Below are 22,612 nucleotides of genomic sequence, written 5' to 3' on the forward strand. Positions count from 1 at the left end.
AAGTAACGATAAAAGGACTTACACTGCTGGCTAGTTTCTCATAATCCTCCATCAGATGCTCATTCTCCTGGTTTACTGCCAGGACTTTGCAGATTCTGTTGGCAGCTGTCTCAGCCTAAAGGAAAAAGGATTTAAAAAGATACATATATACATCATTATTATGCATAAAGCATAAAGCGTTAAATGTTAACGACACCCCAGTTTGATTGCATATCGCAGTGCGATTTGACAGTTTGCACAGGATCGGATCGCACAAGTGTGAACCGCTGTGCGATCCGATCCTGATGTGGCTGGAAAAAAGGGTCCTGTGTGTCTTTGCTGCGGGTGCAGTGCAAATTTCAGCCAAAGTGTATGGCTGAATTCGCATCCGCACATCCGATCGCATGTAATGAAGGAGCAGTGCGCTCCGAATTACATGCGATCGCCGCAGCCGCACAAATGTGAACCGACCCTTATTGGGTCATTTTAATCATACCATAAGTATCGGGCCCAAAAGCAGCAAAGCAATTGAGATGGCTTATCCATTTTCTCCGATAAATCCTGAAGACAGAAAAAAACAGGCTGCATGCAATCAGTTTCTGAAGGTGCTCATTTCAATACATTGCATTTTAACCTGTATAGTGTAAATGTGAGCCCAGAAACTGGCAAGGGGAACTTTGCATTTAGCATAAATACAAACATGTATGAAGCACATAATCGCTGGCCACAACCATAGCCCTTTTTTTGGAAAATAAATGTGCAGCCTATCAAAGCACAGTACCACCAAATGCTGTGCTGACACCAGTTAGCAGTGAATTGTTTATTCAACAAAAGCACGGACACCACTATGCTTGGGTGAGCGGTACACTTTAAATCAAGATGCTAAGACAGCAATTAAAGTGAAAAGTGATGCTGCTTTATTACAGCAATACATTTATCTGTGCGCTGCTTGGAATCTAAGTGGCAACTCCTAATGCAATTATTTGGAAAGGTCATAGATGAACCACTTCACTACAAACAGATGTTAAATGTGTTTTTACATTAGGAGACAAATCACTTTGTAGTACAACATTCTACTTCAGCTGCACATTAAGACAAGATAAGCACAGAGTCTGGACTGTGGAGCCAGTGCTCTGTGATTCTGCCAAGGGGCTGGACAGTTAAGCAAGTTACAAGAAGCAGATTACTGTGTTAAAGGCAATACATTACAGCCAGCTCATTTCTTTAAAAAAAAACAGCACAGTGGGAGAGGGACTGGCAGACTTGCACACTCGCCCCTCCTATGGCCCATGATCACAATGCACAAAGCGCAACCTTGTAAAATCCAAATTAGACAAAAAAAAATCCATTAAAGCATGTCTAATGAATATCTAATTAGTTAAGTTTTGGATTTGGGTTTAGAACCCCTGCCAGGTTTTTGTAATCCTGCTATTGGCTCCACTACCTAGTGACTGACCTAGAGCTAGCACATAGGATTGTGAAAAGTATACACTATATTGTGAAAAGTGTTGGGACGCCTGCCTTTACACGCACATGAACTATTCTAGGAAGGCTGTCCTCAAGGTTTAGGAGTGTGTCTATGGGAATGTTTGTCCATTCTCCTAGAAGCGCATTTGTGAGGTCATGCACTGATGTTGGACAAGAAGGCATGGCTCGCATCCCAAAGGTGTTCTACCGGGTTGCGGTCAGGGCTTGTGCAGACCAGTCAAGTTCCTCCACCCCAAACTCGCTCAGCCACGTCTTTATAGACCTTGTTTGTGCACTGGTCCAAATCATTTGGTGGGGGGGGGGGGGGGGGGGGTTATGGTGTGGGGTTGTTTTTCAGGGGTTGGGCTTGGCCCCTTAGTTCCAGTAAAGAGAACTCTTAAGGCATCAGCATACAAAGACATTTTTGACAATTTCATGCTCCCAACTTTGTGGGAACAGTTTGGGATGGGCCCTTCCTGTTTCAACATGACTGCACACCAGTGCACAAAACAATGTCCATAAAGACATGGATGAGTGAGTTTGTGGTGGAGGAACTTGACTGGCCTGCACAGAGTCCTGACCTCAACCCGACATAACATCTTTGGGATGAATTAGAGCAGAGACTGCGAGCCAGGCCTTCTCGTCCACACCTCACAGTGTCTAACCTCACAAATGCGGTTCTGGGAGACTGGTCAAACATTCCCATAGACACTCCTAAACCTTGTGGACAGAACCAGAAGAGTTTAAGCTGTTATAGATGCAAAAGGCGGGCCAACTCAAAATTGAACCCTACGGTTTAGGACTGGGATGCCATTAAAGATCATGTGCTTGAAAAGGCAGACATCCCAATACAATTGACAATATAGTGTATGTTCAGGCACCCTATATAGCAGAAAGACATCAGGCCTGAACACTAATGGTGTTTATTTACAAAGGTTGGAGTGCACAAAATCAGGCTCACTTCTGCGTAGAAACCAATCAGCTTCTAACCTCAGCTTGTTCAATTAAGCTTTGGCAAAAAAAAAAAAAAAAAAGCAAAAAACAAACCTGGATGGAAGCCAATTGGTTTCTACGCAGAAGTGTGAGCCTAAATTTGCACGCTTTAACTTTAGTAAATAAACCCCTTAAGGGTACAATTTAGACTAGAGACCGGATACCAATAATCAACAGGACACTGGTAACAAATACTTTGCAACAAAAAGGTTAAAAATGCAACAAACATGTTAGGTGCTACAAGACTATAGTGCATAATGTGGCAGAGAGAGCCAGTGTGGTAATCGAAGGCAGAAACAAAATGTGTACAGAATCAGACAGGACAGGCTAAAAACCCAGCATAAGAGACGAGCAGCAGCAGCTCACCTTCTGAGCCCCAGAGAAAGCGTGGTAGAAGCAGGAAACGTAGGTCATTATGGCCTTCTCATCAGGCCTGAGAGTGCCCACAATATCTGTGCAGAGAAGAAAGAGAAAGGACAAGTGCAGAATGAGGAGGTGCAGAGCCAGCCATGGAACTAATGAGGGGCCTTCCCGTCCCAGATCTGCACCTCTCTGCTCTCAGTCTGTGTCAGGAATGGCTGTGTGAGCAGCAGGGCTCATTGTGTCTCCTTGCACCTGGTTCTGGGAACAGTGAAATTCCTGACACAAAGTAAGGCGACAGCATGCCGCGAATCTGCAAGACAAGCTGGAAATTAGGCATGCGGAAAATAAAGAGAGGAGACAGGTGGGGGCACTTTGGCCGCCCCAGACGCTACCTTCTGGGCTCCTGAGAAGGCGTGGTAGAAAGAGGACACGTATGTCATGATTGCCTTCTCATCAGGACGAGCAGTGTTGACAATGTCTGGAAATGAAGGGAATAGGTTAAGACACAGCAAAACAAAATGGCTGAACTCTCAGGCGTCTTTTCATTCTGGAAAAAAAAAATAGCTATAGCAAAACCTGGGACTTCAGAGAAAAACCCGAGGACTTTCAATGGAAAAATCACCCTTTTGTCAGCAAAAAACTGATTTTTGTTTTTACTCATTTTAAGAACCAAAAAATCCCATGTGTCAATGTACCTGAAACAAACTGCCATCAACTCCCACTGCTATTAGACTTCATAGTCTTTTTTCCCTTAATGTGCCATGCCATGAGGTCATCAGGGAGAAGGGGGTAAGACCTTGACTGTCTAAATTCAGTGGCAGAAATACTAGTCAATTCACTCACTGGCACCTTATTAAATGTAGTAAAAAGCCAGCACTGAAACTCACAGCATCCACTTGCTGCACCAATACACCTCCAGCTCAATGCATGATTTTTCATTTCTTTACAATAGAGAATGCATAGAAATAACTGATATGCACTGGTACAGTGCTGTGGATTGTAAAGAGATAGGCAGAAAGATTCTAATGATCTTGCTCATCAGGGAGTTCTACTGTAGCTCCCATACAACCATCAGGGAGATCTAGTTCCTAGACAACCATCGGGGAGTTTTAGCTTCAAGGGACCCATATTGGTGTAGGGACACATTTTTTTTTTAAGGTAGAATGAACACATTAAATGCAGAAACTGCAGCTCACCTTCAGCGTCTAACATCTTGGGGATATCCAAGTACTTCTCTGCCACCTCAAAGGCATTGTTCAAGTTAGTCACAGGGTCATCCTAAATAAATAGATCATAAAGGAAAAGGTTTAAATTAAAGTATGTGAAAAATAAAATGATTCAAACAGATGTTTAATCCTATACAGAATTGTTGGTTTACCTTTCTTAGTTTATCATATTCTATAAGCTCTGGTCGGTGTCTGTGAATCAAGGCATTAAAGGCCAGGCCATCCTTCCAGCTGGGGAGAGAGAAATTAATCTTTCTGAATGAATCTATCAAAATGTTCAGTTTTACTACAGATTCAATGTGATTATGAACACTAAACTGGAGGATGTACAATGTAGTCAGAGTATAAAAAGGTCTGCATGGTGGGGAAATGCAATAGGTTGAAAATGTGCAGAGAGATTAACCACTTAAGGACCAAGCCTATGTTTAAAAGTTAAAATCAGTATTTGTTGCTAGAAAATTACTTAGAACCCTTATATATATATTTTTTTTAGCAAAGACTCTGGAGAACAAAATGGCAGTCATTGCAACATTATATGCCACACGGTATTTGCGTAGGTCTTTCAAACAATTCTTTTTGGAAAACAAACTTCACAGAATTTAATAAACGAAACCGTAAAGTTAAACCAATTTTATTTGTATATTGTGAAAGATTATGTCACGCCGAGTAAATAGTTTCAGTTTAAAATTGTGCACACTCATGGAATGGCGACAAACTACGGTACCTAAAAATCTCCATAATTTAACAGTTACCAGTTTAGGGATACAGAGGTCTTTTGGTAGAATTATTGCTCTGACAATCGTGGCGATACCTCACGTGTGATTTAAACCCTGTTTACATTTGCGGGTGTAACTTACATACGAGTTTTCTTTGGTGCACTTAAAACTAAAAAATTTAAATAGGGGGGGGGGGGGGGGGGGATTTTTTATTTTTTTTTTTTTTTTAAATCTGATCACTTATTGCTATCACAAGGAATGTAAACATTACCCTTGTGACGGTAATAGGCAGTGACAGGTACTCTTTATGGAGGGAGCTGGGGGACTTCCAGATACATACATGTGCTGTATTCTGCACTAAAATGACTAGATTGGATTGAAATTATTTACTAAAATTGTTTAGAGTATGTGATTAACCATTAGTCTAAATCATAAAAAACATAGGACAAAAGAACGTCACCTTTCATTCAAGAAAGCAGTGTAGAGCAATTCATGAAGATTTGCCTGGTGTCCATTACATGCATGGAAATGCATAATATGAGGGTCACAAACTTGAGTCTTTCAAATGCAGAGCTTGTGCATGTCGCAAAGCAAAAGCAGTACATGCCAAATGGGATACTTTACCTTATGTGGAAGTTCTGTACATTGACATTCTTGTAAGGCGCCGTCTTTCTCTGACACCACAATAATAATCCTTCCTTTGCAGAAGTTTCTGTGGAGCCAAAAGAGGAACTTGATCACGAGACAGAAATTTTGGGGCATAAGAAAACAGGCAGAGAAACCACAGTCACAGCACATACCTTCCACAGAGATGTCCTGAATGGCAAACCGCAGAATGATGGTCCAAATCATACCCAGTGTCATCTTAGCATTGCCATCAACGATTTCTAAAAGAGATATTTACAAAATTTACAAAATTGACCCAATCAACATCTGCTGCTGCAAGCTGTTCTACTATGCTCTTCACACACATTCCTCTAATAGAGTGATCCTACAACTTGATTCACTCAGAGAAAAATGGTGAAAAATCAACATTGGCCAAAAAGCTTAAAATGTTTGTTTTTAGAAGACAGAATCCTTTACAGATTACAAAAATGGCTGCAACACAGATGGATAACAACTGGAGTTTTAAAGTGGTGGAAAACCTCAGACATGAAATATGAACAAAGCAAATCTCTCTAGTGTGTACTTGTCTCAATTCAGAGCACCAAGTATCATTTCTGTCTGCTGGCTTATTCCTCTGCTATAAGCATGAGTCACTTCTGACGAGTCTTCCTGACACTAGGGCCGAGACAACTAATCGATTGACAACTAATCGATTATGAAAATAGTCGTCAACAATTTTCATAATCGATTAGTTGGTTAGCAGATTAATAAGGCCTGCAGACAGAATGCATTATTTGTTTACATGTCAGAAGACAGTGCAGCACATCATACATACATGTCAGTAAGTGCCCGAGAACGTGTGAACGTGAGAGAAGCAATGCCTCATGGGACAGGTAGTCCTGGGCAGGAAGTGAGTGGTTCTAAAAGGCAGAAGGTTTATTTATTTATTTTTTAACCTTGCTATAGGGGCACTCAATACTTTGCAGCTTGCTATTGAGGCACTTTGAAGGCAGGAGCAGCCAGAAGCCTTGGTGGGGGACCCCAGAAGGGGAAAATCCGGGCTGCTCTGTGCAAATCCATTACACAGAGCAGGCAAGCATAATATGCACAGTTAAAAAAAAAAAAAAAAAAAAAAAAAATCACTTTAAAGACCCAGAGAAGGTGGAGGCTGATATACTGGAGGTAACAAGGCATTACAATTACATTTAAAGTAAACTTTTATTGTGCATTAGTTCTATCCATGGGGGAAAAAAAAAAAAAAGTCTCAGCTTTTGGTACTATAATGTACAAAGATTTAAACTCCCTTTCACCCTTCATATAGCTTCATGTCCGACGCCTAGTTAAATTTCCCATAAATCCTACATCTGGGATATATACACATACATACATACACACATTAATATCTATATCTAGCTATACACACACACATATACATAACATACACATTATTATATTATAGGTAATTTATATTACTTTCACTGTTTCACAGTATGAATAAACCCCTTATAGTAGCAATTATTTGCTCTTTTTGTACTTTAAAGGGCTATTTTTTTTTTTTTTTTTTAAAAACCCATTATTACATAACATCCAAAAAAAAAAAAAAAAAAAGAAAAAAGAAGCATGCTGCAGCTAAACATCCTAGGCCTGGTTCACACCTATGCGTTTTTTGTAGCTTTTTACAGAAACGCACCTCAGTTCATTTAACATGGTTTCCTATGGGACACATTCACATCAATGCTTTTTTCCAGCCGCTGCATATTTGGAAAGGGTCAAGGACCTTTTTTTCAATGCAAAACTGCTTTTTTTTTTTTTTTTTTTTTTACTTTTTTGGTTAAATAGATTTCAATGAAGAAGCTGCAGAAAAGCATGTACTGTATTGCACTTTTGCCACGATTTGCGTTTTTTAATCTGCCAAATTGGCCGGAAAAAAAAAAAAAAAAAAAGCATAAAAAGTGCAAAACTCAAAAATCGCAGCAAAATCACGTGCACAAAACGCACTGCAGAAATGGATCAAAAACAAACTGCATTAGGTGTGAACCAAGCCTTATGCTGGCCATACACGTATCGATTTTCGGACAAGAATATTCATATGAAAAAGCTTTCTACATTTGTTGAATGAAAGAATGTAGTTTGAAAATTTCACTTGCCTTTAACATTCGGTTTTAAAATTAATGTAATTTCTGAATGAAAAACAGTCTGAAAAACTTGGATTTTTGTCTTACCGTAAAATTATTTTTTTTGATGTTCAATGACTGACCGCTCCAGAATCTTGACCATTGGGTTATGCTGCTCCCTACAGGGGTAGGACCCTAGGCAGGAAAAAGCTTTACCACAGTCCCAGGGGATATACTCCCACCTCCTGCTATAGGCACTCAGTTTTGTTGCAAGCAGTGTAAGAAATATAACCCAACTCAATAGAGGGGTGGGTGCTGTGTCCGTCAATGAACAGAGTAAAAGATTTTACTGCGACACAAAAATCAAATTTTCTCTTTCGCTCATTGGTGGCTCCAGAATCATCTTGACCATTGGGATGTCCCAAAGCAATGTCAAACATGAGGGGTGAGAAAAAACATCAGAAAAAAAATTCCCAAAGGCTAACCCCGGCCAACCAGGTAACATGAAGCTCAACCAGGAACTGGAGCTTCACCTCAAACATACACGCTCAAAGAGGACTAGACCTCTCAAACAGCAGCCAGCAAAACCTTGCAGCCAAAACAGCATCCACAGATGCCAGCACATCCACTTTGTAAAAATTTTTGTAAAGTGCACAAAGATAATCAGTGGCTGCCTTGCAAACTTGCATTACTAGCGCCAGATGGCGGAAGGCCCAGAAGGCACTAAGCGCCCGCGTAGAAAGCGCCTTAGCAGGGAAAGGAGAACCTGACCCTTAATTAAATAGGCCTGCACCACTGTGTCTGTTCCATCTGGAAATGGTCTCAGCAGATGCATCCAAAACCTTGCAAGGTCCATTCATAAGGACAATAGGGAGTCTGATTTCCTAAACAACTCGGTTGCCGCCAGGTACAACCTGAATGCCCGAACCACATCCAGAGAATGCAAGGCCAATGCCTAGGCTGAGGACACAGGGAAGGCAACACCATGTCTTCATTCAGATGGAAACCAGAAACAACTGACAAGGACTAAGCACCACTTTATCTCTGTAAACCACCAGTAAGGTGAATGGCAAGACAAAGCTACGACACCCTACGTGCAGAAGTAATAGCCACCAAGAGGACTACCTCCTGGGACAATGCAAGCAGAGGAATCTGGCAAATATTTTCAAACGGCGGTTACTGAAGAACTGACAGCACCAAATTGAGACCCCACAAGGGCAACGGAGACCACACTGGGGGAACCAAGTGATGAACCCCTTGTACAAAAGAATGCGAAGCCAAAGGACGTTAAAATAAAAGCACCAAGGCCTAACCGGTCCTTGATGGTACCCAAAGCAAGACGATGCTCAACACCTCGTAGTAAAGCCAAACTCTTGAGTCACCGAAAAGGAGCAGAGGAGAACCCCAAGAGATTCATACCTGCAAAATACGCTCTTCAAACACGCTGGTAAATCTTCCTTGAGGTAAATTTACTAGCTTGCAGCACCTGGCTTCCCACAACCAAGCCGCTAAAGCCAGCACCTGTAAGGCAAGATAGAAGATTGGCCCTTGAGCCAACAGGTCTTGGCAGAGGTTCTAGAAGAGGAAAGACGCATCTCAGACGATACAGGTCCCAAAGGAGCTACCAGTGCATCTGTGGAATCGGCTAGAGGATCCGGAGACCGTGTCACTAACCCAAGCACCTTCCTGTTGAGAGATAGGGCAACAGGACCACCTCGCGAGTTCCCCACCAGAGACACAACTGATGAAACCACTCGGAGGAAATGTCCAGTATATCGATCTACTAGTAGTCTGGATTCTTCCAGAGTCCAGACCCCCTGAGCACAACCCGTGCCAAAAAACACCACCCAGTCGGACAGGTTGGCATCCGTGGTGACCACCGTCCAGTACAGGGGAAGGAAGATTCCTGTCAAATCGCCAGAGAGTAAAGCCACCAATCAGGGACCCTCTTGTACCACGGCTCAACAGAAATCTGATTGTCTAGAAACTGTGGATTCTTGCCACACATAGCAAGAATCTCTCTTTGCAGAGGTCTCGTGTAGACAGATTTTGGAATTTTTCCCATAGGAGGAACACCCTGGCTGAGGCAGAGTCGAGAACGGACGCAGATAGTCCAACTAGGCGGATGGAACCAGAGCCAATACCTGGAAAATTTCATTTCTAACCGAACTCCTGCAGAGTCCACACAGTATTCTCCTGGCTGTCCTTCAGAGCAGTCGGAGACTCTGTTCACAGAAGACTATCAAGGTACTCCAGTACCGCAATCCCCCCGCTGGCGCAACAATGCCAACATCGGGGCCAACACTTGCAAAAACCTGAGGGACTGAGGTGAGACTTGATAATGCTGAACGCCCACGGCGCAGATGACCAACATATCTGAATATAAAGGCAGGCGTCCTTAATATCGATAGTAGCCAGAAGATCCCCTGATGTAGGGATGCCACTGCCGTACGTATGGACGCAATTCGAAACATCTGTACCTGCACAAAGAAGTTCAGAGCTTGCGATCCAAGATTGGATGTACCTCGCTTTTCTTCCTGGGACTTGCAAACCTGTTTGAATAAAACCCATGAAACGAACGTATTGATTCTGAGACCGGAACAATCACCCCTTGTAGTAGCAAGTCTTGCACCGCCCCAAAGAGACCTCGCAGGCGGCCTGGGGATAAACACAGGTTGGAATGAAAGAACCTCTCAGGATGACAAAACCGAAAACTCAATCTTGTAGCCGGAACGAATCAGCTCGTGGACCCACTTGTCTTGAATCAGGGCGGTCCACCGGTACGGAAAGCTAAGACATCCTCCCCCACCCCAGATACAGGCGAGGGTGCCCCTTGAGGCAGAAGAGGCGTTTGTCTGGCTGGAAGGACCCGCTCTCAGCAAACCAGGTCCTCATGAAACCTCCGGAGGTAATCTTTCTAGGGAGGCTCCAAACAGGCGATTCCCCTCACGGATCAATTGCATAGAAGCCACTATATACAGTTGTGATCTGCTACTGGTAAGACCAGCTCTGAGGAAGGGGACTTGACTCCCGAAACGCGTTGGCGGTCCTGACTTCAAGGACATGTTCCTGTTTATGCATGGTGGATTCTTGTAACACGCTTTTATTATCTTCATGTTTGCGAGTATGCATTTGGCATTTTATTAAAATTATTAACAGTGACCACGGGTAATGCACTAGGTGTTTGCGCCTCCTTTCTCTCCTTTTCTTATGTACCTATGTTGGAGTTCCCTGCCTGAGGAGAGCAGCACGCCAGTCTTCCCCTTCGGAGTGAGCGCTTGGCTGAATTTTTTATTACGAGGCGTTTAACTCGCAGGCCAGACCCCGTCCGGTGGACTATAACGCAGCTGACCTAGTATGGAGCTGAGGTCTGCGCGCACTCGCTAGCAGACTGGGGTGACCACTGGACCTAGATTATCCAGCCAGTCCGGTAGTCGATTGTAGTTCACACAGGAAAGAAAAAAAAAAAAAGAAAAAATCTATATCTAAAAAGAAAAAAAGATCCCAGCAAAGAACTAGGTCCTTACTTCTGACTAGGCAGAAAAAAAAAAAAAAAAAAAAAAAGAGTACGTATAGCAGAGAGGAGGAGTATACCCTCCTTGAACTGCCCATAGGCGTAGTCAAGTTATTTCTGCCTAGTGTCCTACTCCTGTAGGGGGCAGTATTACAATGGTCAAGAAGTCAGGAGCGGTGTCCGTCAATGAATGAGATTCCTTTGACCAAGAAGTCTTTTCTGCTCCTTCAAATTTTCCTGTCACTGTGGTCGAAAACTAAAGTCAATTTGACCCCACTAACAATTAGGAAAGTGAACAAAAATGAAAATTTTTTTGAATGAAGACATTGTTTTTGTATGGCCACTTATGGCCAGCATAAGGGACCGCAAGCACAGGTAGCTTTTATCAAGCCACCTGCCTATGTGCGATGTTGCCGCAATTTCCGCCTGCCGAATTGCGGTAACACCGCGCAAACAAAATCGCGGGTCGCATGATGCCCAAAAAAGGTACAAGAGCTTCTTTAGGGCATCATGCGACCCGCGATTTTGTTTGCTCGATGTTACCGCGATTCGGCAGGCGGAAATCGCAGCAACATTGCACAGCGTTTGGGGTGCCATTGCAAATCAACGGCAACGCACAGGCGTCCCGCGATTTGCAATGATTTCCGGATCGCGGGCAGAATCACGGTGATTCTGCCCACGGTCCGCTACGCTAACATGTGAACGTAGCCTAACAGAATATAAAGTAGATCTCTTCTGTCAGTTAATCTCAGTGTGGATTAATGATTTTGCTCCCTAACCATATAGTTGGTTATTTAGATTTACCACTGCATATAAAGATTTAGGAATAAATTGCCTTTTTTTAAACTTTACGTTTGAACTAAATTATACAAATCACACTTTTTTTTTTTTTTAAGGTTATTATCCAATTATTCAAAACGATCGGCCAACTAATCGATTAGAAAAATAATCGTTAGTTGCAGCCTTACCTGACAACAAAAGGAAAGTGGTGACGGGGGGACTCCAGCTGATTGCCAGCTTCAGCTCTGTTCCTGTGTGCAGGGATATGTGTCCCCTCCCTCCAATCACCTCTCCTCACAGATGTAACTCTAGCTCTCCGCCCCCTGCTTTTCAAAGCAGAGGGATACTGTGTAAATTCATCACTTTGAATGGATGTAGGGGAGAGATGACAGTAGATAAGCAGGTACAACTAACAGAGATGAAACCAATCCTATATATCACCTGAGGCCAGTCACTTCACTGGGTATATGTGAGGGTCTCTCTGAAAACTGTGGCTTTGCCCCCAAAAAAATCAGCAAGTGAATGTATAGTAACTGTTGCATGGATACATTTTTGGAGCCTGGTATATTGTATAATGCATGCAAACGTTTACAACTGGCACCTTAAAGGAGTTGTAAAGGCAGGTTTTTTTTAGCTTAATGCATTATGATAAAAAAAGTTATCTGTGTAAAGCAGCCTCCCCAGCATTCCCCAATAGCTACCTGAGCCCCATCTCTGTCCACGAGTCCCTAGGCCATCCGGGACTCTCCCTCCCAATTGGCTGAGAGTCACCGGCGTCATTTGCTCCTGCAGCTGTAAATCAACGTCAGTTAGCCAATCAGGAAAAAGAGGGGGCAGAGCCAAACCGCAGCTCTGTCTCTGGACACACAGAGCTGCAGCTCGGCTCGGGTGCCCCCATAGCAAGCTAATTGATATGGGGGACCCAAGAAGAGGAGAATCTAGGCTGCCCTGTGCAAAACCAAATGCACAGGGCAGGTAAATATAACAGTTTTTTTTTTTTTTTTTTAAACGAGACTTTACAAATCACTTTAATGATTTAGGAAGCACATTGCCTAGTTCAGTTTCTCTGCTGGCTTCCAGACTGGACTGCCTGTCTCTGTAGCAATTTGCCTGTTGTATGCCAAAATCTTTCAAATAAGTAAGCTCCCTTTAATGGATGACAGACTTATCAGAATGAAATACACTGCAGAAGGTGGGGAAGCAAGGAAGTTATTTAAAAGAAATACTGCCTTTATTGTAACAGAGGTTAAGATTTCAGAAAAAAAAAAAAAAAAGAAAGAATAAGAAGAAGTACCTTCAGCTCCAATAGAGACCAGCTTCACTCCTTTACTTGTAATGAAGTCCAAAGCTTTGTTGACATTATTAATTTTATGGACCCTCATTTTTCCTCGTTCCGGTTTCGGAAGCCTTTCCCCTGAAAGATAGATTGAATCAGGATAAACATTTTATAAATGATTTTCAATGATCCAAGCCCTGCTGGCTCCTTCTCTCACCGGATGGGTGTCACATGTCCACAGAAGAATAAGAAGTCGCAAGTCCGAGAAAAAAAATATATTCTGCATGTGTTTTACACATGCACACTATCTCAATTTCACCTTCTCTGGTAACTATCAACTGTAATGGGCTTAAATCGTAAAGATTGTTTGTTGGATTTACTGGAGCATGGCTGTTGCATATGTGTACAAGGCAAAGGATTGAATGAACAGAAATACAAATCATTTGACATACAACTTTCCCATATTTCTGTTTTATCTGTGTATTTAGCAGTTTGCCTTGAGATTAGCTTTAATAAATCTGCGAGTTCAATAAATATCTCCCCCTCTGTACAGCACATATGGCAGCAGTGGCTGTTGAGGCTGCAGCCTTTGCTCTTTTTTGCCTAAGCAAATAAAACTTTTTGGGAATTAAACTTTTCGGCCTTGAATGACAATGATCATTGTATTCCTAAAATGTGTTAATCTAGTATGTAGTGTTTCAGTGTGTATTGGCATAATATCAAAATACTAAAAACCCCAAGGTGAGTTCCAAGTACCCAGCAAGGAAACCAGTTTGGAGCTTACCTGAAATGACTTCCAGAAGTAACATGAGCTTCAACCCATCTCTGAAATCCTCATCGATGTTCTCGATCTGAGTGCCAGCTTTCCTCAGGTGGGAGTTACACCAAGCAGTGAAAGTCTGTGGGGAGAGAAAGTAGTTCAGTCATGGGTTCAACACAAACTGCAATGTTTTCAGGACTTCTTTCATGCTGTGACTGTTCGTGGAAGACTACGCCAGTGGTTGGCTACCACAAATGCAGCAACCACCAACTTTACAAAAGTTGGAATTTCATTTTTGGATACAGAAAGAGTTGGAACCCTTTGGATCTCGGACCATGTTTATGTGGGGGGAAGATTTCCCTAAATTCTGGTCTATGGCCATTATACAGGTGTAGATAAATATCTTAACTGAGGTCTTCACTATGAGGTTCAAACTCTTCCCCTCAAATCCAGATTGAATAAAAAGTTGAGGGGTTTTAAGGTCTACCATTTTTTTATTTTGCTTAATAAGAGAACCATTTTATTTTAATCACTGACTGTTTGTGGCTGATAAGCAGCCAGACACCCCCAGCACTAACATAAGCTGTGCCTAGTAGGCCACCCTAAATAACCAATATAACGGCTGTTTGCATACCTAGTGTAACAGTGCTGACTGTTCAGATTTAAAGCTGAGCTTCAAACAGGAAGGAAAGAAAAAAAAAAAAAAAACTAAATGATATACATACAGTATCTCACAAAAGTGAGTACACCCCCCACATTTTTGTAAATATATTATATCTTTTCATGTGACAACACTGAAGAAATGACACTTTGCTACAATGTAAAGTAGTGAGTGTACAGCTTGAATCAGTGTGTAAATTTGCTGTCCCCTCAAAATAACTCACTACAACCATTAATGTCTAAACCGCTGGCAACAAAAGTGAGTACACCTCTAAATGAAAATGTCCAAATTGGGCCCAAAGTGTCAATATTTTGTTTGGCCACCATTATTTTGCAGCACTGCCTTAACCCTTTTGGGCATGGAGTTCACCAGAGCTTTGCAGGTTGCCACTGGAGAGTCCTCTTCAACTCCTCCATGACGACATCACGGAGCTGGTGGATGTTAGAGCCCTTGCGCCTTTCTGTTTGAGGATGGCCCACAGATGCTCAATAGGGTTTAGGTCTGGAGACATGCTTGGCCAGTCCATCACCTTTACCCTCAGCTTCTTTAGCAAGGCAGTGGTCGTCTTGGAGGTGTGTTTGGGGTCGTTATGTTGGAATACTGCCCTGCGGCCCAGTCTCCGAAAGGAGGGGATCATGCTCTGCTTTAGTATGTCACAGTACATGTTGGCATTCATGGTTTCCTCAATGAACTGTAGCTCCCCAATGCCGGCAGCACTCATGTAGCCCCAGACCATGACACTCCCACCACCATGCTTGACTGTAGGCAAGACGCACTTGTCTCTGTACTCCTTGCCTGGTTGCCGCCACATCTTGGTCTCATCAGACCACAGGACATATTTCCGGTAATCCATGTCCTTAGTCTACTTGTCTTCAGCAAACTGTTTGTGGGCTTTGTGCATCTTTAGAAGGCTTCCTTCTGGGACGACAGCCATGTTGACCACTTTCATGCAGTGTATGGCATATGGTCTGAGCACTGACAGACTGACCCCCACCCCTTCAACCTCTGCAGCATAGCTGGCAGCACTAATACGTCTATTTCCCAAAGACAACCTCTGTATATGACGCTGAGCACGTGCACTCAACGTCTTTGGTCAACCATGGCAAGGCTTGTTCTGAGTGGAACATGTTCTGTTAAACCGCTGTATGGTCTTAGCCACTGTGCTGAAGCTCAGGTTTCAGGGTCCTGGCTATCCGCTTATATACTAGTCCATCTTTATGTAGAGCAACAATTCTTTTTTTCGAATCCTTGAGCCTTTGCCATGAGGAACCATGTTGAACTTCCAGTGACCAGTATGAGCAAGTCAGAGCGATAACCCCAAATTTAACACACCTGCTCCCCATTCACACCTGAGACCTTGTAACACTAATGAGTCACATGACACCAGGGGAGGGAAAAATGGTGAATGGGGCCCAATTGGACATTTTCACTTAGAGGTGTACTCACTTTTGTTGCCAGTGGTTTAGACATTAATGGCTGTGTGTTGAGTTATTTTGAGGGGACAGCAAATTGACACTGTTATACAAGCTGTACACTCACTACTTTATTTTTATTTATTTTAGGTACTTATATAGCGCTGTCAATTTACGCAGCGCTTTACATATACATTGTACATTCACATCAGTCCCTGCCCTCAAGGAGCTTACAATCCAAGGTCCCTTATCCACACACATACACAGTAGGGCCAATTTATATATAATCCAATTAACCTTCCAGCATGTCTTTGGAGTGTGGGAGGAAACCCAGGCAGGCACAGGGAGAACATGCAAACTCCAGGCAGGTAGTGTCATTTCTTCAGTGTTGTCCCATGAAAAGATAAAACATTTACAGAAATGTGAGGGGTGTACTCAGTTTTGTGAGATACTGTACATAAAATAGGAAGTTGGACATGTTTACAAATGCACTAAAGAGCATGTGCCAAGATTAGGGCTGAGTTCACACTATTGCGAACATAAGACATTGCATACTATTTGATCCGCAGAGTTTTTGTATGGCTGAACTCGCATCCCAGGGCGACTTAGGTGAAATTTACTGGCTTCACCAAGTGGAATAGGTTAGATAGGGATGGGTTAAAAAAAAAAAAAAAAAATTGTGAGTGGATTTGGGAATGCGTTATACTCTGAATGAGGCAACAGCGCAAAGCAGCATATCTTAAAGTGCAATCTTAAGACAAAAGGGTAACTATATACTTAAACTGAACTTTACCCATAACAACTTGATAAAAAATAACGTTCTTGAGTAAGGAACATACAGTGCACATTAATAATTATGCTACCAAAATGAGTGTGTGCTGTAAAATTGCCTCCAGCGTTGCTCCGGTTTCTTCTTGCTTAAGCCCAGAGTCCTGGAACAGCAGGAAATCAGAGGAAATAAATCCTTTGATTTTAAGGTTTTAAAATACTGGGAATGCTGTCAAACCATCAAATAGTTGGAGTCATAACTAATCACATGAGCAGCAGCACCATGGCAGTTACAGATCAAACTGAAGCAGTTTCCTTGGCTGTAAAGGATAGGAGGGCTTAATTTAGCTTTAAGGCTGTCAGCAGATCGGCCTCTACAAACTTGGAAATGCCTAAAAATAGAGAACTAAGCATTTGCAGAGCAGGGTGAAACAGCATATTACTAGATTTAAACAGCATAAACCCTTTTTACATAACTATACCTGAAAAAGAGGCAAGCCTGAAGTGATCTAGCAGGACTAATTTTCTGACTAGAGTTCCACTTTAAGACACATTACAAGAGCCTATAAAAATGGGACCTCCTCATAGTCAGAGACCAAAGCTGGCCATAAACGGTTTGTTTTTTTCATTGTTTAGCCCGTGGGCATAAATGAGGTAGACGGAGGAATTACCCCCACTGGGACATTGTATTTCAATAGCGGGACCTGCTGCTGTCAGAATACAGTGATCTGCAGCAGCCGCTGAGCGACAAAAGTTTTCCCAGCATGTCTCTTCGACAGAAGATGTCAAACAGCTGGGAAAGCCACACACTGTTTGAATTTTGCCAGGTCCCTGCTGCATTTCGACCAGTGTATGGTCAGCTTAAGCTACATGCATACATTGTGTGCTTAGTTTGAAGGCAGCCTAAAGATTGATATAAAAAGCGATTGGTGGACATTGATGAGGTGGACAATTTCTAAAAAGTACACAGAATAGCAAAGCCTTCCAAACAGATAGATGTGGCTAATGGATAACTTGCGGTCCATCCTTTCATGGATATTCAGCAAACGTCAGACAGCGAAGCTTGAAAGTAGGCGTAATTAAAGGGACACGGCATCCAATTTATGCGCCTTCACAGCCAATTTCATTCGATACACGACTGAATAAAAACTAAAGCCCAATTTCAGCATTTCCTCCCCTGTACTTCCTTCTTTCCCAGGCATTTTTAAGAAGTCTTCAGTCTGTCAAGTGACATTGCAGGGCCCTTAATGATGCAGCGAGCAGTACTGATGTAATGATGTCTCATCATCCTACTACAAACATGGGATTGCCATGTTTACTCCCCCTGGGAGGCAGGTCCATGGTACCCGTACTAACAAGGAGTGCAGGAGGATATCATGAAGATCGAGGAGATATAGTGGCAGAAAAATTATTGCGGGATGCAATATCAGAGAGGTGGTAAGTAATGAAGTCAAAGATACTTTTTTCCTTAAACTATGGCTAGGCACTCAATTTAATGTTGTCAAAACTATAAACTGAAATTGAGCTTTAAAAGAAAACTATCTGTGGAATATGAAAGTAGCCAGTGATTACTTCTGAAAATGCTGGTTGCTTGGTAATCCTGCGATTTTGATAGCTTCAGTACCTAAGCATTTGACAGAGCTATAGACCTGGAGCAAGCATGTAGATCAGAAGTCAAAGTACTGAGGACAGTCAGGGAATAAGAGCAATAGCTTCTCCTTTACTTTAATTCTTTTTATCTGAATTGGAGAACATCCAGGCATGCTCTGGAACATGGAATCGAATAGTAAATAGCGAAACACACTGAAGGACCTGACCTTTACCCAAATGCTGGTGATCCCTAAAGCCCCGTACACACGCACAGATTGTTGGCCGTAAATTGTCGGCCAACGTCCGATCTGCCGATTGTAGGCTTGTTAGTATAATGCTTCCGACAACCAACTGCGAATTTTCGGCCGAAAAAAATCTGGTGTGCATGCTATAAAATTTTTGTTGGCCAACAAAAAACGGCCGATTGTTCCTCAGTCAGTACAGATTTCGGCAGACAAAAAAATCAGATGAGCAAGACTGGGCATGCTCAGAGAAGAGAAGAAAAAACACACTGAAAGTCAACCATCACATGACATCACTTTTAAAGTTGGTTTTTGTTGGCCAACAAAAGTCCAGTGCAAGTCTAGAGCACATTTCAACCAACAAACACTGGACAAAAGACGGCCGATCGGTCGGCCAACAATCTGTGCGTGTGTACGAGGATTTAGACTGGAAACAAAAAGGTGCCTCATCAGTGGCAACATATGGGTGGCACCTGAGAAAGTCAATACATAAAAGAATAAATGATTTTCAACACTAACCAAAAATACAAGAACAAGTTGAAAGGTCTTTGAATCGGTGCGTGACACTGAATGACAGTCCCATGACATGGCACCACCCAAGATATGCCAGCTGGGCAGAGCCCGGGGGTGTAGATTCTGCCCTATTGCTGGAATCAGGTGCCAGCCCAGAAATCTCTAGTAAGAAAAACAGATCTGGGTCATTTCCTGAGCTCCCCCCTCACCCGACTGACTCACAGCTCCTGAAATAGGCGCACAATTATCGCTCACAGCTATCCTCTGCACACACAATACAAGCAGTTAACCCCTGTGTGCCACATCTCCATGTGCAAAGTAAAGTACTGTGATCTTCATGTGACAAGTCACTTAATGCAGTTGTAAGCAGCATTCAACACCAGAAAAAAAAAATAATACATTACACACATTTTTATTTGTATATATGTGGTAAAAAATAGACATATGAAAAGAGTAGGTAGATTGAACATTTCAATGTGTGGAGACCCCGTGAACACACCTACAGAAAGCATGGTTCCAACAAATTTGTACTGGAGATTTAGCAGCAAGTTATGCAGCAAAATGCAGGTGGTAACATTTTATCAATATCTATACCTCCTGCCCCAAAATAAAACTAGCTAAAAGTTTTGACAAAACTGGCTTCCCCCTTCCATGCTGGATATATTAGCTGGGAGAGCTGGATTTGCTCGCATTAATTTGACATTGATGCAATAACAGCCTAGGGAGGGGCACATTCGTGTATAATTACATGAAGGCTCTCGATACAGAAACAGTCTCAGGGCGTAGCACAGGGGAGAGACCCTAGATACACCTCTTTATTGCATCAATACGGACAGAATGAGGACATCTTGGACGGAGCACCTTTTACAGCATCAAGACTTACTCATACTGTGCTGCCAAATTCTTTCACCTGCGGATTACACATTTCCATTGTTGCACAGTAAAAAAAGAAATACAACACCCAACCCCCATGCTGGGAGCCCAGCCCTACGAGAGCATGCAAAAAGACTAATTCCTGACATTCTTGCACCTTCCAGGTCACAGTTTCAGTGGCAGGGGAGGGAGGAATGTCCTTGAGAGGGACAGGTGAGCTGTGTCTAATGCAATTCCACTGAAGTCACAAGCACTTCCTGCAAACACGCCTTGTGCTCTCTGTGCAAAGACTTGCCCTGTGCTCCTTACTAGCTGCCACACCTAATGTGCTTGACTGGCTTCTGAAGGTCCCTCTGCTTGTCGTTTAGAATCTGAATCAACAATGCAAATTGCAATGCAAAGTTGACTTCAACTGCCTTTTTTTTTTTTTTTTTTTTTTACAGGACAGTTCACCCAAAATTAATGGGAGTTTTTGTTGCTAGAGCATTAAATCACCTGGTTTCTCGATCTCTCAAGCTGGGTTCACACTTAAGCGAATTCACATGACAGGAGAATGTCATGTGGGGATGTGCGGGTTCACATACCCCATCCCCTTCCCCCGGGCGGCCATGGTTCACATTTGGAAAGGGCCCTGTGTGTCTTTGGCTCTGAATCAGGTGCAAATTTAGGCTCCTTTCACACACTCCGTCCGTGGAGTCCGTTTTTCTCAGCGGGGGATCGAGCTGCCGATCTCCCGCTGAGCAGCAGGAGGACAGCTGTGTCTCCGCGCTGTGTGCGGAGACACAGCTGTCAGTTCCCCATGCATCTCTATGGGGCAAATCGGATGGGAATGGACCGTCTGACCGTTCTCATCCAATGCCATCCGATCCGCTGGACGGATGGAAAATAGGGTTTCCATCCGTCCAGATTTGACGGATCGGATTGGGTCGGATGTCAGCGGACATGTCTGCCTTAGGCCCCTTTCACACATACAGTCCGTTCAGTTCATCAGTTCAGTCATGTCAAATGTATCAGTTTACCATCCGTTTTTCATCCATTTTTCATCCGTTTTTCGTCAGTTGTCATCCGTTTTTCGTCAGTTGTTATGGCTCTTTCACACATACGGTCCGTTCAGTTCATCAGTTCAGTCACATCAAATGTATACGTTTTCATCCATTGTCATCAGTTTTTCATAGGTTGTCATCAGTTGACATCCGTTTTTCATACGTTGTCATCCATTTTTCGTCCGATCCGTGTTTTTTGACGGATGAAAAATAGGGCATTCATCCGTTCAAAAAAACGGACATTGACGGAAGTGGATGAAAACGGATGTTAACTGATGATCATCCGTTGTCATCCGTTTTTACATAGAGATGCATTGATGTCCGTTTTTCATCCGTCAACGGATGGATGAAAAACGGACAGCATGTGTGAAAGGGGCCTTAAGCAGAAAACCCAGCCTCAGACTTTGTAATGAGATAGTTTTCCAGACCTACACACCTGCACTGGTTATAATAAAAGGCCATCCCCGTTGGGTTTTTATCTTATACTAATGCAGGGCTCGACAAATCCCAGGCACCAGGTCACAATTGCGACTAGAAATTGCATTCTGGCGCCTGGGCTTTAGTCAGCCCATTCACTGTGGGCACCAGCATATCAGGCATGAGAATCGCTTGCCAGAACGCAGGAGTCGCCAAATGATTGGCTGCGACCCAGGTCAATCACCAGGAATCTACATTCAATTCCCTCCTCCTTCTACCCTCTATTGGCAGTCTCCTTGTGGTCTTTTTTTTCCCCTTCTCTCTCACAGGCAAGGCCCGCCCATGTATTCCGAGCGCTAGTTGGATGGGCTGCAGGCTTCTTGCATGTGATTGGCTTTGATGGCTGTCAATCATGTAAGGTGTCAAAGTGGCTGGGCTCCCCACGTCTCCCACTATTGGCTTGGCAGACTGTTGCTGGTGCGGACGGCCGCGACAGCTCAAAGCCCTGTCGCCCCCCCTTCACTCTTTTACTGAAGTTAAGAACTCTCTCATATGACCGACTAAAAATTGTATTTTGTTGGAGTTTTTGTATTTTATTTGCGAACGAAAACTGTACTGACTAAATGAAAATTGTACGATCTGGTATTGTACGAGAAAAAACTTTTTGTGCTTGTCTGATTGGATTATACTGGATGAACTGTCATGATCAGCTCTTAAAAGCTGTGTACTAACAATCAGGATAACATATGATCACTTTAAAAGCGGTATTTTTTTTTATACGATTTTCTGATTGTGTGTACGGGTATTAAAATTAGTGTAAATTTTTTTTTTATATAGTTAAAAATAACAAACATGCTATACCTGCCTGCCCTGCGCAGTGGTTTTGTACAGAACAGCCCAGATCCTTCTCTGGTCTCTCCCTCCTGGAGTGCCCCCACAGCAAGCAGCTTGCTATGGGGACACCCGAGCAGAGTCACAGTTCCGTGTGTCCATTCAGACACAGCTACGGCCCGGCCCTTTTTTTTCTTCTCATTTACTTAATGACTTTGATTGATAGCAGCGGGAGCCAATGGCACTGCGCTGCTGTCTCAGCCAATAAGGGGAGTCCTGGGCAGAGGATGCACTGCTGCAACATTGCTGGATGTAGATGGGGCTCAGGTAAGTATAGGGGAGGGGGAGGGGGGGGGGGGCTGAAGAGGGCTTCTGCACACAGAAGGCTTTTTAACATAACGCATAGAATGCTTTATGATGAAAGAAAAATCACTAATGAAAAAACAAGTGCATTGGGAACAACCCAAT

General features: G+C 43.1%; 1 protein-coding gene across 2 annotated transcripts in view; it reads right to left on the reverse strand.

The window, feature by feature from the left end:
* ACTN4 (actinin alpha 4) overlaps window positions 1-22,612 on the reverse strand; it is a 104,879-nt gene that overhangs the window by 26,424 nt on the left and 55,843 nt on the right. The window contains exons 2-9 of one of the 2 annotated variants that reach the window (XM_082263716.1): window positions 13,819-13,933; window positions 13,053-13,172; window positions 5,545-5,631; window positions 5,369-5,456; window positions 4,181-4,259; window positions 3,999-4,080; window positions 2,806-2,891; window positions 23-115 (exon numbers count right to left, since the gene is read on the reverse strand). In XM_082263716.1, coding sequence (XP_082119842.1) covers window positions 23-115; window positions 2,806-2,891; window positions 3,999-4,080; window positions 4,181-4,259; window positions 5,369-5,456; window positions 5,545-5,631; window positions 13,053-13,172; window positions 13,819-13,933 — 750 coding nt within the window. Of the gene's footprint in view, window positions 1-22; window positions 116-2,805; window positions 2,892-3,194; window positions 3,281-3,998; window positions 4,081-4,180; window positions 4,260-5,368; window positions 5,457-5,544; window positions 5,632-13,052; window positions 13,173-13,818; window positions 13,934-22,612 lie in introns of both variants that reach the window. The other variant, XM_082263715.1, reaches the window with a different exon arrangement.

Source organism: Pelophylax lessonae (assembly GCF_965119305.1).
Source record: "Pelophylax lessonae genome assembly, chromosome: 7".
NCBI classification, from domain to species: Eukaryota; Metazoa; Chordata; class Amphibia; order Anura; family Ranidae; genus Pelophylax; species Pelophylax lessonae.